The sequence below is a fragment of the Aulonocara sp. 'chitande type north' Nkhata Bay genome, linkage group LG2 (genome assembly GCF_057382095.1).
Source record: "Aulonocara sp. 'chitande type north' Nkhata Bay isolate Kocher_YH1m ecotype deep benthic linkage group LG2, A_spYH_male_GT1.1, whole genome shotgun sequence".
Classification (NCBI taxonomy): domain Eukaryota; kingdom Metazoa; phylum Chordata; class Actinopteri; order Cichliformes; family Cichlidae; genus Aulonocara; species Aulonocara sp. 'chitande type north' Nkhata Bay.
The window spans coordinates 6,810,816-6,829,500 of record NC_141345.1 but is presented as its reverse complement, the minus strand read 5'-3'; the positions used below and the strand labels follow the sequence as shown (position 1 = coordinate 6,829,500).

The window sequence follows — 18,685 nt, the reverse complement described above, 5'->3', positions numbered from 1 at the left end:
ACTGTTAGAGATGGCATGTTTATTTATGAGCTAAAAGAAGAAAAGCACAATAGTAAATAACCACGCTGCTGCCTCTGCTTCCGTTTCCATTTGATGTTTTTATTAATCAAATCGAGTGTTGACCACGTGTCCGCACACACATAAACACAGAGCAGGCTCCATTATCACAGTATTTCCATTGAAAGCTGGAGCTTCCTGTCAGCAGGTCCACTCAGCGTGGATGTGGGGACGGCGGCCGGGCCAACCGTTAGTACAAACACAGAACAAAATAAAAAGCAGAGTTACAGAGGCAGAGTCTCCCCCGCAGGTACAGTGTTCAGTCTACAGTCTGTTAGCGAGGCAGCTTCAACAACGCCGTGAACAACGCCATCGTGCCTAAACAACAGCATCTTCACGGCCACTACAAGCAGCAGAGCCAGCAAAATCATCCTACGAGGAAGAGGAGATGGTCGCCTGACACAAACTTTCAACACTTGCCATAAACCACCAGGCAATCACAAGCAGCCTGTCCCGACTGAAAAAAGGATCAGGCTCAGGATTCACACTGGAATCATTTTCCACCTGCTGATCGCTTCAGTTTCACCTCAGACGGGAAAAAAAACAAAAGAAAAACAAAAGGTCCTGCAGGAAGATTAGCACATAAACAGGTGATCAAGGGTTTGAGAGCATCAATAAGTTTCACAGATATTTGAAATCATTGTTACCTGCCAGGCACTTTTATTTTGGCAGTGGAAAGGAAAATATAAAAAGAGTGAAGGTTAAAGTCTGTAAAATTCAGATTTGACTGAATGAACAATAACGATTTATAATCAGAATAGTCAAAAATTACAGCAAATGATTTGATTTGAAGCATTATTAGTGAGAAAATAAATCCGGGTTGTTCTGTGATTCCCATTGATCCACCCAAACTCTGATAATCACACAAACCAAAGATGGAGTTTCTACTTCTTTATGAAGTTTGATTTTCTACCAACAGCATTACCTCTGACACCTGCTTCATATAAGATGACTTCAGGCTCAAAAGAGAATCAAGTTAGAAAATGAAAAACAACTTTTAAATTTATTGATTTTGTGGCCCACCAGAGGGCTGCAGACGGGACACTGTAACAGCGCGTTACACGACCAGTCTATATGCTGATCACTGGTTTTACCAGTTTAAGAACGATGGTTGTTTTTTGGTAAGTTATCGCAGACAGATGAAAAATAAGTCTCACTCTATGAATAAATAACTTTTTTGCGCTACACGGCAGGACTTAAAACTGTTGGTTGGACGGCCACCAGGCATTTTCCCAGCCTGATGCTGAGGTCACGTGATTATCTTCCAGGGGTATTGGTTCTGAATTTGGCCCCACCTGTGTTCACACATGGCAACTGCTTCAGCTCACAAGATCCACTTACTCACACCACCTGACCTTTGAGCCACGCCTATGCTCCACACCCTGAAAACGACCACCAGGCGGGTTGACTCTACAGGTGGACAGCTGAGGTGTTAAGTACCTCATTGTGGTAGTGTTTTTGTGTTGTCCAAATGTTCAGAGAGCGCCACTGTTATAACAAAAAAACAAACAAAAAAAACAACTTAATTTTAAAGATTTTTTGTGTGTGTATGAGCTGAACCTTCATTCACACAACGATCATACCCGAGATCAGCTGACTGTTGCACGTACGTGACCTTTGACCTTTTAAAAAAAAAAAATTAGACGAGCTAACATATGCTAACATTTACATAAGAAAAACAAAGACGAAAAATGGAAGAAAAGGTGTTACCAGTTTATTATTTCAGACGTTAGCATGACTGATAGCTAATCAATGAACTCCACAAGCTGTTAGCAGCTAGCTGCTGTAAGCATTGGTGGGCTGACTGTGTTATAGCGCCACACAGTTCACTAGCTTTACTAGCACCTAGCTAACACCAGGTTTGAGGAGGGTGAAGAAACAGCCTAGTAGTTTCTGAATAACATCCCCAGCTCGACCGATTAGCCAGCAGGAAACTGTGGTTGTTAGTAGGATAACCACCAACAGGCTGATTTACTGTAATAAACAAGCTGTTAGCTTATAAGTTTGCTAACACGGGTACGGTTGCTAAGTTTCTTGTAGCATTCATTAGCAGCCTGGTGGATCAAATTTAAAAACAAAACCCGAGCAATGATGGCAAGCTGATCCCAAAGCTAATTAGCAGCATGTTGGTAAGCTAATTGGGCTTTTTCGATGCTTACTCACTGACTGTTGGTAACGGTTAGTCTAGCTAGCAAGTTACATTGTGTTAGCTAGATGACGACATATTGGATTAGCCAACTGTTTATAAGCTCTTTAAGGAATGAGGAAGACTTCCGGTTGGTCAAAAGATTTTAAAGTCATCCTGACTGTTGGTGTCGTGTCAGCAGGTGCTTTCACCCAGACTGCCACGACACAAGGCAGCAGGATCACGGTGGCTCAAGCAGGGTAATGCTGGGCTAAGCCCGTCCAGGGACCGATTTAGAGTGTTCTCATTGGCTGTTTAACACCTTGGTTACCTGGAGACTGTTTGACCTGACTTATGTTTTGGCTGCTGGAAGGCTAGAGACTGCTGGAAGCTCAACAAAAACAGCGTCAAGCGGGCTCTGAGGGTGGCAATGGCGGTGGACAGGATGTTGGTCCTGCAGGTTCGAGTGTTCAGGTGTTGTGAAGGAATGACGCAGCAAGTTTTAGTAAATCTCTTTGAAAAACAAAAATCCTTTGAATCTAACTCGGTACTGTTCATACACATAATCATTATTATCATCATCATCATCAGGTGTCCATGTTGGAGGTCTTGATTAGTTTCCCGTTGCTGCTTCCACTGGTTCCATTCAGGCCTCATCGCCTCAGAGTGGACGGGAAGAAGAATGAGGAGGAGGAGGAAGGGGAGTGGGGATGAAGGGGGTGAGCTGTTGAGGTCAGGGCTGCAGTCAGATTTCACTCCTTCCTGGGCTTCCTGCTCCTTGGAGATCTCCGCAGAACATCGTCCTCGAGCTTCTGCAGAGGAAACGAAGGCAAGATGACGAGTCAGTTTAAGTCAGAGAAGAAGCTCGATGTTACTCGCTCAAATCAAATCATCTGAAACAGACTGCACAGCCTCAGACGGAAAATTCGATTCAGTTTTATTCATACAGCGCCAAATCACAACAACCGTCACTTCAAGGCGTTTTATACTGTAAAAACCCTACAACAGGGGTGTCAAACATACGGCCTGTGGGCCACAGTCAGCCCAGGAAAGACTCCAGTCCTACGCAATGCGCAGCTTTGGAAAAATGAGGGTTTTAAATGTTTTGCAGCTTCACCTACTGATAAAGACCTCTCTCCACCCCCCATGACCAGTCATACTACAGCAAAGTAATTACGTAATAGATGATCAATGACATGACAGAAAAGCTGTGTTTACAATCTACTGTAGAAAATTCAGGGTTTTTTCCCCCAAAATCTACAGGTTAAAATAGAAAAAGGCTATTTTCTGTTAACAAGAACCCCTTTATTAAAAAAAAAAATTTTACACACCATTTAAAATGTAAATAATTTATTTACTACAGCAGCACCTGTTAATCATGTAGAAAAACTAAGAAATACCCATCAAATTGCTCCTCTTTTTCTAATATTCTGATATCTGACGGATTAAATGTGTAGTTAAACTTCTTTATAATAACACCTGTTTGGATCTCTCTCTCTCTCTCTCTCCCCCAAATATCGGGCAAATCAACTTGTGCGTAAAATGTTTTCAGCTGGGCGTCGTGTAAAGCCAGTTCTATCGTTTGAGTCTAAGGTTTATTTTGTGCACCTGACGGCTCTTTTTTGCGTCTCACCCGTAAACTCTCTCCACACACCGTCACATGATTCTTGTGTAGGTGGTAGAAGAGGTTTGTTGTGTTTGAGTCTGTGGTGGGGACTGGACTGCATTATACGGTTTCTGGTCAGTGTCAGACTTTTCATAACCAAACCATGTCCATGCTACAGGGGTAGCCCCTCGTTTAGGAATAAGGTCCTGGATTTGCTTTGACTGGTCTTTCTGTTTGTCATCATTTAGGTTTATTTGGACAAATCTCAACAGGATATTGAGCTTTATTGTGAAAAGTTTATGTGGAAAATAAACAAACGGACAGTGGAGCCACACGTTGGGTTTATCGTTATTGTTGCTAACGACAACAGGTAAAAACAGTTGCTTGTCTGTCCGTAGTGTGGTTATTTTAAATATAAGAGAACTTTATGAAATTAATATAGCCAATACAGTGACCCTCAAAACCATGAAACAAATATTGCAGTAAGCAGTTTATTTTGCCACACCATGAAACAAACAATAGTGTAATATGAAACGATAGACATTTTCATATCGCCATCCAATATACATACAGTGGGGCAAAAAAGTATTTAGTCAGCCACCGATTGTGCAAGTTCCCCCACTTAAAATGATGACAGAGGTCAGTAATTTGCACCAGAGGTACACTTCAACTGTGAGAGACAGAATGTGAAAAAAAAAAAAAAATCCATGAATCCACATGGTAGGATTTGTAAAGAATTTATTCGTAAATCAGGGTGGAAAATAAGTATTTGGTCAATAACAAAAATACAACTCAATACTTTGTAACATAACCTTTGTTGGCAATAACAGAGGTCAAACGTCTACTATAGGTCTTTACCAGGTTTGCACACACAGTAGCTGGTATTTTGGCCCATTCCTCCATGCAGATCTTCTCGAGAGCAGTGATGTTTTGGGGCTGTCGCCGAGCAACACGGACTTTCAACTCCCGCCACAGATTTTCTATGGGGTTGAGGTCTGGAGACTGGCTAGGCCACTCCAGGACTTTCAAATGCTTCTTACGGAGCCACTCCTTTGTTGCCCGGGCGGTGTGTTTTGGATCATTGTCATGTTGGAAGACCCAGCCTCGTTTCATCTTCAAAGTTCTCACTGATGGAAGGAGGTTTTGGCTCAAAATCTCACGATACATGGCCCCATTCATTCTGTCCTTAACACGGATCAGTCGTCCTGTGCCCTTGGCAGAAAAACAGCCCCATAGCATGATGTTTCCACCCCCATGCTTCACAGTAGGTATGGTGTTCTTGGGATGCAACTCAGTATTCTTCTTCCTCCAAACACGACAAGTTGAGTTTATACCAAAAAGTTCTACTTTGGTTTCATCTGACCACATGACATTCTCCCAATCCTCTGCTGTATCATCCATGTGCTCTCTGGCAAACTTCAGACGGGCCTGGACATGCACTGGCTTCAGCAGCGGAACACGTCTGGCACTGCGGGATTTGATTCCCTGCCGTTGTAGTGTGTTACTGATGGTGACCTTTGTTACTTTGGTCCCAGCTCTCTGCAGGTCATTCACCAGGTCCCCCCGTGTGGTTCTGGGATCTTTGCTCACCGTTCTCATGATCATTTTGACCCCACGGGATGAGATCTTGCATGGAGCCCCAGATCGAGGGAGATTATCAGTGGTCTTGTATGTCTTCCATTTTCTGATGATTGCTCCCACAGTTGATTTTTTCACACCAAGCTGCTTGCCTATTGTAGATTCACTCTTCCCAGTCTGGTGCAGGTCTACAATACTTTTCCTGGTGTCCTTCGAAAGCTCTTTGGTCTTGGCCATGGTGGAGTTTGGAGTCTGACTGTTTGAGGCTGTGGACAGGTGTCTTTTATACAGATGATGAGTTCAAACAGGTGCCATTCATACAGGTAACGAGTGGGGACAGAAAAGCTTCTTACAGAAGACGTTACAGGTCTGTGAGAGCCAGAGATTTTCCTTGTTTGAGGTGACCAAATACTTATTTTCCACCCTAATTTACAAATAAATTCTTTACAAATCCTACCATGTGGATTCATGGATTTTTTTTTTTCCACATTCTGTCTCTCACAGTTGAAGTGTACCTCTGGTGCAAATTACTGACCTCTGTCATTTTAAGTGGGGGAACTTGCGCAATCGGTGGCTGACTAAATACTTTTTTGCCCCACTGTATATATCATTATATCGGACAGCCCTACGTCAAAGTGGGTTGTATGGAGTCCACAATGTAAAACCAGTCTGACATCCTTGCCCTATGACTATGCAGAGCAAAGCCAAAAATCAGAGGACCCCATCTGAGCAAGCACTTGGTAGCAATAGGAAGAAAAAACTCCCTTTTAAGGCTGGTCAGGGGTTTCAACTCTCCTGGAAAGCAGCAGATGTTACACCTGCAGCACATTTACAGCACTCTGCAGACTGAGTTATTCCCACATTTTTACTGAATTGAAGCTTTTTCAAGTTTTCTACAACAAGCTTTAAAGACCGGTGTGAAGACATTTAGAAAAACAAAAAACTTATTTTTCTTGTAAAATATAAATGACTAAAAATACAAAATGAACCTTCATTTATTTATTAATTTTTACATCTTTTCAAAAGTTAAAGGAGCTGAAAAGTCACGATTGAATCTGCTGTGATGAAACTTTGCCTCACCTCATCAGCTGTGTTCTCTTTTTCTTCATCCTCCTCTTCCTCTGCAGGTTCTTCATCTTCACTCTTTTCTGTGTCTGAAAAGCAAAGATGAATCAGATTAAGAAACAGCTGCAAACTCAAAAGAAACAAACAGATTCAATTTGAAGATCTCAGTAACCTGGGCTGCTCTTCTCAGCCTTCGGAGCCTCCTCGGCTTCCTCCTCCTCTTCCTCCTCCTCCTCCTTCACATCAGGCTGAGGTTCGTCGGTCTTCTTGTACTCTGCCGGCGACGCCGAACTCTTCTTCTGCAGAAGGAAATGAGTCAGTTCAAAGCGCTCCTGTGGTGGATGCTCATACTAAACAAAGTTTGTAATAATGAATTCACTGTATTTAAAATAATCCCCTGAGCTCAGTTTATCACAGTTTTTGATGTCATACAGACAGGATATCCCAGATATGGTCACCTGAGAGGTTTGTGAGGGGCAGCCAATTAGAAGAAAGAGTGAGGTTTGCCAAATTTACATTACTTGTGGTGGTTTGCTAGTGATAGTTTTAAAATAGCATTATCTAAACTCTTGGGTAACATGCTGATCCTGGACCAGCGCTACGATGACGCAGGAACAGCAACACGATGATTTCAGGTTCCCTCAGCTGAGGATCTAAGACTGATACAAATACATAAAGGCACCGTCACATTTATGAATGGACGGTTTTACTTTTGCAGTCAAGTCACACTGCAGTTCACACCCGCAACAGTAATTTACTGTTATTACCAAACTGCCTTCTCCATGAACAAGCCAGCATGCCACAGTGGAAACAGCTGAGACGGCCAGATATGTGACATGTTCATAGGAAACAGGATTTATAGGCCAAAGTACTGGGTCACACCTCTTAACCTTTGAACTCAAACGTTCTCAGTCCTAGTCCTGCAGCACCTAGCCAGGCAGTCCAAACCTCCTCTGGCATTAACATCAGCACAGACAGTGTGTTGCCGGGAGCTTCGGTTTCCACGGCTGAGCAGCTGCTGCAGGTGTGACGTGAAGGTGGCCTGGGACTTTGGTCCATGTAGTGCAAGTTAAACAGCAGCACCGCCTTCTCAGATCCATCATTCACAAACACATCACTGCCTTTCACTCACGATTTTCGCCTACGTTTGATAAAGGGCGCCCTTTCAGACGAGCATTTTCAGAATGTGTTGGCCAATAGGAGAACAGAGTTGTGCCACCAGCAGGTCTGCTGCAAAGGATTTCACCTGATTTTCCAATATTCAGAACACCAACAAACCAATCATGAATTCTCAGTTATAATCAGTGTCAGAATTACAACCAATGAGTGACAAGGTTTAATGAAACACACAAAGACTGCACTGCAGCACCACAGACGCACACAAGCAGCACAAACACAACAACATGACATGAAGCTATGCTAGCAGCAGTATCAGTCACCGGGCCGGAGGAGGTGGTGGCAGCGCGGTTAGGGCATCCAGCGTCATTAAACTCTTTCTGCAAGCTGGTGAGACTCAAGTGACCCTGAGCTGTTCCTGACGACCTCTGTGGACATTAATCAGTGCGATACAACCATTAAATGAAACCTCTGGGTTTACAACGTGTGGGTTTGACAACAGAGGATCAGACTGCAGGACGGACAGATTTTCTCATGTCCAATTAAAACCTTAAAACAATTATCAATAACAGTTAAAAATACAGCTTGAATTATAACAACAGTTTATATTGATTCATTTCCACCAATCACAAGAGTCCACCTGTGAGGAAATCCTCCACGACAGCATTACACTGAGCTGCCCTCTTCTTCCTGACAGGGTCACCATAGCAGATGGATCTGTGTGGTTGATTTGGCACAGACTTCCATTGATCCGGGCCTGAGAACGGCACCAGGAGTATGCACGCTTGTGCCCCACAAGGCTGGGTTTGCAGCATCGAACTGTGGCTCTTTGAACTGCTGAATTTTAACTTTTAAATATCAAGTTTCATATTTTCACTACAGAAAGTCTGACAGTTAATAGGAGCTTCTCAGCTGACTGAGGCATAAACATAAAGTCATGCATTGTTACTACCAGCAGAATGTAAATGAATGAGTAACACAGTAACACTCAGTGGGGGAAAATGTCGAACTCTCCGTGCTCTGAAGAGGCAACAGCTTCACTTTTACTTCAAACAAGACAGAAACTCGACTTTCAAATGAGGAAACTTCAGTTTGATGCTGCAGAGGCGCAGACCCTGTGTGTGTCTGTGTGTGTGTTTTACCTTTCCAGTGCAGCAGAAGACAAAGATAAGGATGAGCGGCAGAGCCACGGTGAGCACGTAGACGACCCAGAGCCACGGACGCTCCTCTGCAGCACTTAGCATCTGAGCTGCCAGCCCAGGCTGCACGACCACAAAGGAGAGGGGGGGGATTTAAAAACAAAACAAAACACACACATGAGGAAACATCACGGGGCTCCCGTTAACCCAGACTTCAATAAATCCACTTCACACATTTTCCCTTAAATGATCAGTAACAATATCAGAGTTGAACACCAAATCTCTCCCAGTCACGCTAATAAGTATGAAACGCATGTCTATTAAAGGATATCCACTAGCTCGGAGACATTTAGAGGGATCCTTTTATTTTTGATGACTTTGGCTAAGAGCTCATGAAACTCAGTAATCCGGTTTCTCAAATGATCAGAATATTTCCTAAAATGAATCAAATCTCCTCATGAGCCATAATCATCAAATTAACACAAAAGCAGACTTGATACATTTCACTTCATACTGAAAAATATATTCAAGTTAACCTTTCAGAATAAAATTATGGGAAAAGGATTTTGTCCTTAATATTCAATTGATTTGTGAAACATTAGTAAGGAAACGTAATTTTCTTTCAATTCTGTTGCTCAAAAATAAAATTTTAACGTGTTTGATGCTCCACCGTGAAGCCAAGCTGAGGTGTGTGAGGTCACCCTGAGCATTTGAAACATGAGGCGGTGACTGTGTCACTTCACTTTTTAAACTTTAATCATGGCACACACTTGATTTTAAAAAAGGAAAAAAAACCTCCCAAAACAAATCACAGATCTGATTTATCCCAGAAGACTGAATTTAATCTGATCTAATAACATGGACCAACCTCAGCGGCGCCCTCTGCTGCCTTCTTCAGCCCCCAGCTATCAGATGCCCAGCGTTCGGCAGCGTTGCGGTCATTGGTGATGAAGAAGTTGTCAAAGAAGATGTCAGGGGTCATGGACCAGAGTTCAAGCCCCAGGGCGCTGAACGGTGACATCTTGTAGGGGTGAAGGTCCTCAAAGTACGCCGGGTTGGGGATCTTCCTCGGCTTCCAGACGCCCTGAAAACACGAAGGGTCGGAGGTGAGGAGAGCCTCCAAAAGACTCCACCCCTCCATCTAATGATCACCTCACACTGAAGTCAGACTCACCTGATAGTTGGGGTTATCAATCATGGGGGGCTTCCATTTGCCCTTGTAGTTGGGGTTGTCAATCATTGGCCGTTTCCAGGTGCCGCAGCCGGGGGCGGTCTCACAGGCGGGGTTAGGGATCTGAGGGGCCTCCCACTCTCCATCCATGTCCTCATCCCTGACAGGCACGAAGAGTACTCTGTTATCTTCTTTATACTGGAATACAGGTTTTACTGGGACTATTTTCAGCAGTGGAGTAATCCACGGGCTTTGTCAGGAAAGCTGTTCACAGTGAAAAGAAAATCTGTACTCTGTTTGCTTTAGACATTTCTTTCCTTCCACCTGCTCCGGGCCGACAGGCAGGTGTAACTCACCAGTCTTCAGGTTTGATGGCGTCAGGGTCTCCGATATACTCGGGCTCATCGTCCAGCCAGCCGTCGGGTTTCACTGCAGATTCATCTGGAATCTGAGCCGGAGCGTCTTCATCCCTGCAAACACACAACAACCCAAGTCTGCTGTCACAGAGTGGCAAACATGGAAGCACCAAACCTGCAGTTCCTCTAACATCCAGCAGAGGCTCCAGCAGTGAGTCAGTCCCAATGACAGGTGGACTGTGACACAGGAGCTGCCTCCTAGGGTTCCCCTCAGCTAATTGGAGTCTGAACTGAACCTCTGCACGGTTTTTGTGCCTTTGGAGCATTTTTAATGACATCATCTGACCAATAATATAGCTGCTGTGAGGTCACTGTACTTAAAGGGAAACATGAAGTAAGCCTTTGATTTTTAAATAGACATGGATTGTGTTTTTAATACATTCTGAATCTGTTACTGAAGTGTACGGTAAGAAGCAGCACAATCTCCAGATTTTAACACTTTTCACACTTACGGAGGATTTACTTTATTTTCCCCCTTTTAAATAAATTGTAAATAAATAATTTTTCCCCTTTTTAAAACTTACTTAAAATTTTAAGATCTTCAATTCAGGAAAAGTAAACGATCTCAGAAATAACTGAGCAACATAATCAGCTGTGTCTCTCTGCCATCTTTAGCCGGTATTCCTCATTCTGAACTAGATCGGACTGTCCACTTATAAATCGAGACTGACCCCGTGACGCTTTTACTGCAAACAGGTTTACTTCAGTTCCAGTCGTGCAGCCATGGCTCAGTTTGTTTTCTTTAGGTCAAACGCCTGGATGAAAGTTTGAGCAAACTAAAAATGAAACCCTTGTACTGACCAGTCCTCGGGTTTGACGGAGTCCGGGTCCTGGATCTTGGCCCTCTCATCCCAGTCCTCAGGTTTGTGGTCATCAGGGTCCTCGATCTCAGCGGTGGGGTTCACAGCGGGGGTCATGTCCGTCAGCAGGTTGCCGCTGTTCACAACCGTCTGATCCACCAACACCTCAAAGCTGTTGTCAGAGTTCACCACTGTTGGGGGCAACAGAGACAAGTTAGGCACTCAAAGAAAAAATAATAATCAAAGTCTGCAGTTCCTCTAACGTCCAGCAGAGGTCAGGGTCCACAGAATCCCTTGTTAACATTTACAGCAGAAATAAACACGTTTGCAGCCTGTGCGTCTCACCCAGCGTGTACAGGTGAGTCTTCTTGTCGGTGAAGTATGTCCTCAGGTCGGCGTCGGGTTTCTTAGCGTGTTTCTCTTCGTACTCTCCGGTTTTGGGGTTTTTGTGCCTGAAGATGAAGTGCAGCTTGTAGTCTTCTCCACATTTGTCGGGTCCAAACATGATAGTGTACGGAGTTTTATCCACAAACTGGTCCTGCAGACACACACGGACATGTTACAGTGCTTACCTGCCTCGTAGCCTGCAGGTGTTTTTATCAGTCACTTATTAGAGTGATCAATAAGAACATTTCATAGAAATATCATAGATTTGCCTCTTTGGCTCATGACAGGAAGATGAGTTAGTGAGTTAGATCACGAGTCGAACAACATTTAAAACCTTTTTAAGTCACTGTCCTGCTTTTCTTTTGGAAGCGGCATCATTAATAAACTGAATTAACGTGTGTGGGAATCGCACTGACCAGGTCGAGGTCGGGCGTCTCAGTCAGCAGCTTTACGTAGGCGCCACCGCAGTCGATACCCGACTGGAAGTTCACCTCATACCTGAACACAGACAGATCACACCACTGATCAGTACCTTTCAGACTGAGAATACCTGGGTGTTCACACCCATCTACCAATCAGAGTTTCAAATGTGAATCAGACATCAAAGCTGTCCTTACTGGATGACAAGGGGCATGGTTTCAAAGGTGAAAGGTCGCAGCAGGTGGGCTGAGATGGCATGATGTTTGGCTCGAGACTTCAGGACCAGACCTTTGTCGCCAGGCAGCTTACTGTCCTTCATCTCCTCCACAGCCCATTTACCTGTTAACATCGTCATCATCATCATCATCAGAGACAAACACTAAAACAAGGCGGTAATCTTCGGTACAGTGGCCTTTTTAGGACATCCCAGGCTCAGCTGATGTAATATCTAATGTAAAAAACTGCTCATGCACGTCATCATGTACACAATGAGGTTACAGATGTGCACTCACCGTCGTACTTTGCGATCTCTTCGTCTGCGTCATCCTTCTTGGCGTTGGACAGAATCCACCTGAAACAGCACACAGAGGGTTACGACTCCGCCGGAGCTCTGAGGTTTACAGGTAGATGTACACGTGTGCACTGACTCCTCGGCAGCATTTTTCACAGATCAAACACCGAGGCTTTTCTTTGATGAAACTGATGATCAAATTAAACCATATGACTGTTTCACTAATCGATTGTCTTGATAACTGCTGGGAGAATAACTTCAGCTAATTGTTCTAAACTCTGGGCTGATCTGATAGGTTTAAATCAGCTAATGTTACAAACAAACCATCACTAGGTTACAGCAAGCTGGTTCTGCGCCAGTGAGGGGGTGTCCTTAAATCCTTAACTGACCAGTTGGCATGCATTAGTGTGATGCTAGCACGTGTAATAAGCTTTAAAGTAAGAAAAAGAAAACATGTAAGGGAAGGTTATGATTCATGCGTGTGTGGTGCTCACCCATCCAGTGTCCCCTTATCAAAAGACTCTGCAATGAAGTGTTCCCCCTTCGGCTCAGGAGCTTTGTAGGTCACCTGAGTGAAGAAATGAAAGTAAGTTATAACATCCTCATGTGCAGGTTAACCAACACATTTGTTTGGTTCGTCCTCGTCTTCCTATCTCAGATTGAGCTCAAAGCCTTTCAGGTGTGTTCACTTTACCTCAGCTCCACTCTGAATAACCAGTCAGACTGGAAGTGAAGCAAACATGATCAAAACTGTGGAAATGATTCACGAGCAGGTTTCTGTCTAAAACCTGCCGACTCCAGGAAAATTCACCCGTTAAATCATTAGACTGAATTATTCTGAGGTCCGACTCTTAGTCCGGTCTGTGTCTGTAGAGAGAATGCAGGTCAGTAGATCAGCAGGGCAGATCACTACTCTCTCATCAGACCCACTTCCTGACCTGATTGGTTAATGGGTAACAGACACTTCTGGGTTAAACATTCAAAACCTCAGAATGAGCCAAAATAAATGCTGAGAGCACAACAGTTATAATCCTCACAGGTAAAAACTTCAATAGAGTTAACTTTATTCATACAACCAAAAACTTAGACAAACAATTTGAAAAGCTTTCAGAAAAACAAGAAACAAGTAACTTTTTAAAAACCTTTTTAACACGTCGGTAAATAAAAACGAAGACGTCACTGATGCATCATATTTGACTTTAGGAACTGATGGAAAATCTGGACCTGGAGATGGTTTCTGGCTGATTTAGTTTGGTGCCCCCTAGTGTGCAGACCCATGTAACTACAGCTTCTACTGAAAATAAACTTTAACGACTTTATGAAACTAAAAAAAAAAAAAAAAAAAAAAAAGATTTTCCACCATCTGCAAATTTATCATTAACAAGAATTCCAAAAAAAACTATTTTTTTAAATTAATAATAAAATAAAAATAAATAAAGCTGTCTTACCTGTGGACTGGGAGGGGTTTTAGGAGCAGGTGGAGCTTCATCTTGCACGTCGTCCTCCAGATCCTCGTCCTCAGCCAAGCTCAGGTCCATTTCGTCCTCCACGTCGGCATCGTCGCCATCCAGACCGTCTTCGACCAGATCGTCAGCCCGAGAGACGGGGCCTAAACTGAGGCAGAGGAGGCCCGCCGCCAGGAGAACAAACAAACCGACCCGCTGATTCATAGTCTGCACAGAGAGGAGCAGAAAACCCGTCACATCTGGAGAGCAAGCAGGGCCGGGCCAAAAACCAGTGATCTTAGTTATACAGAGATTTCTCTCATTTTATTGTTTTTATTTTAAATTTTATAAACAACAACAAAAATCGACACAGTCGTGTTCCCCCATCATTAACAGACTGCCAACCTGTGTTTCATCTATCACCATGGTGACCAACCACAGAGCGCCCACAGGACGTGCTCCTCGGCTCCTTTTAACCCTAATGAGATTACACCCCGAGGGATTACAGCAGAAATGCACACGCACACACACTACCTTAGCTGTTTTACGGGTTATTTAACATGAGATGGTGTGTCATGACTGACTTCCTGTCGTCTTTCAGTGCAGCAATGCCGTGATTACACAACTAACGTTAAGCTGCTGTGTTCAGTGACCATCAGAATAATCAGGCCCAAAAAGGTTCTGTGTTCCTGAACCACATCAAACAACAAAAATTAAGACTTTACAACATCAGCAGGTAAAAATCTGGCAAAAAGATTTGTCTCATCAGGGCTCAGCAACCCCAACTGCTACTTGGGTTTACAGTTGTTCTTACATTGATGCTTGCCACTAATGACAGTAAAAGAATTTTAGCCTGACAAGAAAGTGATAAAGATAATCAGGGACATCGCCACTTACACTGGAAAAAAGTAAAACCAATACTCGGAACGTCTGATAAAATCACTGACGGCCGAGCTTGGTCTCCTAAACTAAACAAGCTCACTGAAATCAGTCAGCAGAAGCTGTAGCCTGCCTTCTTAAAGCTACAAATATAATCACACTACATATACACTCTGTGTATACATACATACATACTCTGTAATTCAAATATTTGCAGAAGAAGAATGTGTGCAGACGCCCAAACAGAGAACCTAAATCTGGAGGAAACCAGGGAATGATGGATCTGGAGTTGATTTTGCATCTGATAGATATTAATGGAAGTGGTGCAGTGCAGGTGCAGCCACAGGCGGAGCAGTCTCAAGTAGTGATAAGACTGGTGATGTATTTAAATGAGAAAGAAAATTTAGACTGGCTGACTAATCTAAAGACAAAGTTCTCCATCATTCATCATCCTCCGTTAAATCTGAGGAGGATAAGATTCATGATCCAGATCACCACATGACAGGAAGTGCAAAACCTTCTGACCTCAAGTGTCTCTATTAATATTTATTCCAGCAGATTTGTCTCATCTGAGCTGATTCTAAAAGGTAATCAAATTACCGATCAGTCTGATTGGTGCCAAGTAAAAACAAAACAATCTGGTCACATGACAGGAAGTGTATTAAGATTAAGAAAGGCAAGAAAAGTGGATCCTGAAGTTAAGCACATCTCACTCAGCAGACTGCCAGCTAATCAGATTAGCCTTTCAGACAGATTAGCATACGTGCCAGCACTAGTCGTTAGCTTAGCATCAAAGGCGTTTTGTGGGGTCTGAAGGAGCCCGAACTTTAAAACATTTCTGTCCTTAATTCTAGTCAGGTTAGTTTTGTTTCTGTGCACGGGAGGGTCATCTGCCAGGCTGTCACTTAAATGTGTAAAATGGATATGCATACACCTTACTTTCCAAAATAAAAGGACAAAAATTTTACTTTAAGCCTTTCTTTCGGTTCCCTGCTGCACAAACAATGCTGAACTTCACTGGTGAGTTCACAAACTCACACTGCAGTTTTCCAGCTGCCTGTGGGCAGTAATAAGCTCTTAGGTGGCCTCTGATTGGCTGATAAAACAGCAGCTTACAATCCTAATCAGCTGAGTGAAACCAGCTGAAGCGGCTGTTATCCACCCAGACTGAAGGCTCCAGTTGACATTAGTAACTTAATCTGATCTCAGAGCTGAAGGACATCTGCTGCTCCTCACACCTACCAGTTTCTAATAATTCATCAATAATGCCACGAATTACAGAAATGTGTCAGCTTTTTCTACTCTTGGGTTTTTGTGATGTTATTAGATGGCGACATCTGCATTCAGTCATCTCAGTTGCACTGAGGCCCGGTGTCACATAAATAAGGAACTGTGAATCATGCAAAGCTGCTCTAACAGAACAAACGGTGGAGCTCAAGACTGATGCAGGTGTTCAGGTTGTGTACAGTTAAACAGCATGTGTCAGTTAAATTGTACCCAAACCGGATGGACTGGTTAGCATTTAGGCTGAACAATGAACCCGAAAAACTGAATAAATCAAGAACAAGCCCAACTCACTCAGTCTGTGGTCGTGACTTCAAAAAACAGTTTGAATTAACGTTATGATGCGTTTTGAAAACCAGAGAGCAGAAATAAGATTAAAATCCCAAATCCTGTTACTGCCGTGTCTGAATTTAAACGTGGTCAAGTTGTTTTGGCTCAATTTGTTTCTAATTTATGATTTTTTTTCCCCCCTGTGACACACTGTGCAGGGTGTACACCACTGGGATAGGCAGAAGCCCCACTACGAAGTGGATATGCAGAAGAGAATGGAATTATTTATGTTCTGTTAAGGATCAGTGATAAGGTTTTTATTTGTCAGGTAATTTTATCAATTAAAGAGTCACTGCGTGTAAGCCCTCATATTCTCACCAAAGATTGCCCCTGTAATCTAAGCGAGATGATGAGATGATCATATATTCCTTCAGTAAGCAAGCATGCATATGATACTTTTAAATGTGGGAACAGAAACCATCGCAGATTATGCGCCTAACAGATCTCGGGCCAGTTCGCTTTGTTCTTGCTAACTTAAGACAGACTAACTACTCAGACAATTCTTGTACCCTTTCATTTTTTCACAGTCTTGTTTAAAGAAAAAAAAAATCTACAGAGAGACTCTGATGTCTTTGCAGCTGCCCTTACAGTGATGTTGATCTACAGGAAGTAAAAGTCAAAGATTTCTGCAGATTAACATGCCTATATCGCCACCTGCAGACATCCTGGAGTAAACGCTACGGACAGCGGCCCTTTGAGCCAGATGTTACAATGAAAAACAGCTACTAACTTATACCAGACAGCCCAGTGTTTCCCTTTTTAATATTAACATTCTGATCTTACTTTACATATACACCTGAAAAAAGCAGAGAAAATAATTATAGCTCGGTAAGCATCAAATGTTTAGTTAATTAAGAAATGTCTTAAAACAATCCAGATGTTAATCCTGATCAATGTGATCGTGATCATTTCACAATCATGGAGCAATTCAACTTTAACATAAGACTGAGCTTTACAGCATCACCGTTTTGGTTTTTTGAACCCAGGTGTGATCTGAGAGGGGTGGATATGACAGTAAGCTGTCAATGATGAAGGAGCACCGCCCATAGTCCCCCCCAACTTCCTAGGGTTCTTTCTGACCATAAAAAATATACTTTTGGCTACTCAGTTACCCCACAGGTAACGGGAAATTAACCAGCAACCTTTCGTTTGCAAACGTGTAAATGACACCAAACATCATGCTTAACTCAGTATCGAGCTCTGGTTTTACTTTAAAATGAGAGGAGTCGCCCCCTACTGGTAATTCTAAGTCATACTGGTAAAAACCTGTGCTTAATACCGCCTAGGATCAGCTCATTTCCATCCACTTTTTCACCGTGATAGTCTGCCAAGTTCGACCACAATGGTCACTGAATCTGCAGTGTCTACCTCTAATGATGCTAACACACCTGTGACAGCGGACAGGTGAATGGAGGTCAGTCATGAAAGCGCGTAGCTTATGATTAACTTTGTTTTCATACACCCATTTTTTTTTTGCCAGCCTCCTGCAGGCTTTGCTACCCGGATCCTAAAGCCTTCTCTGGACAGTTTAACAGCTGATCCTAAACCCTTCAAAGACCCTAAAAAACACCGCCCACCTCCTCCAGATCCCTGCTTAGCCCAATGTTAGCATAGCACCTTACGGAACACCCGACTTTGAATGAAGCAGTCGGACCAATTTTAGTTTCGCTGTGAGAAAAAACCCGACTGTAATGCATGTTAATCAAACCAGATCACCGGGACAAGACTCGGGTTTAAGGTTTATTAACCGCTAACGGAGGCCACGGCAGCGGGCTAACGGCTAGCTGGGTTCACCTGCGGTTAATTAGCCATCAGCCCGGTGCTAACTGCCCGCAGGAGCCGCGGAGAGGAGATTTAACGGATAGAAACCGACAGCATGTAAATAACTACAGCCCGGGCGACGTGAACGGAACACCACCTGTCAGAAAACAGTTGTATTCGGCTGAGCTACCCTTTAAAATTCTCATTTATTGGCGTTTTCGCTCACCTCAAGCTCACCCGTGCGCCGCCTGGGAACTACTGAGGAGGATCACGTGGGGTCCTGGAGGGCACTAACCGCCTTCCCCCGTCGCCGATTGGTTATCCAGCGCGTAACTTTGACGTTTCCTGTCAACTGTCAGGAGCTGATTGGTCAACAGAAACTCTCGCTCGACCCGCCCATATGGAGCTGCACCTCGTGGACAGCGATGATTGGCTGAGCTGCCAGGGGAAGTGTGCCCTCATTGGCTGCAGTCATGCTTATGAAAAGGCTTAAGAATTCGGGATGAGATTGAAACTGATTTTTGTAGATTTTGATTCATAAACTGATTTAATTCGGTTCTAACCTATTAAAGACATGAAACCGGTCATTATTTCG

At 43.4% G+C, this 18,685-nt stretch overlaps 1 protein-coding gene across 2 annotated transcripts; it reads right to left on the bottom strand.

The window, feature by feature from the left end:
- Positions 1-78: 78 nt before the first annotated feature.
- On the bottom strand, positions 79-18,470 carry canx (calnexin). 2 transcript variants are annotated; one of them, XM_086304446.1, is made up of 16 exons: positions 18,317-18,470; positions 13,840-14,064; positions 12,886-12,959; positions 12,393-12,451; positions 12,078-12,219; positions 11,877-11,958; positions 11,419-11,611; positions 11,075-11,264; positions 10,214-10,327; positions 9,861-10,017; positions 9,555-9,770; positions 8,690-8,809; positions 7,871-7,975; positions 6,604-6,730; positions 6,447-6,520; positions 79-2,994 (listed from the first exon to the last, which is right to left on the bottom strand). In XM_086304446.1, exons 2-16 carry the CDS (start codon positions 14,059-14,061, stop codon positions 2,935-2,937), a joined length of 1,935 nt encoding a protein of 644 aa, XP_086160572.1. In that variant the 5' UTR covers positions 14,062-14,064; positions 18,317-18,470; the 3' UTR covers positions 79-2,934. The 2 variants fall into 2 exon arrangements, with proteins under 2 accessions (XP_086160572.1, XP_086160581.1); XM_086304455.1 differs by lacking the exon at positions 7,871-7,975.
- Positions 18,471-18,685: the final 215 nt, after the last annotated feature.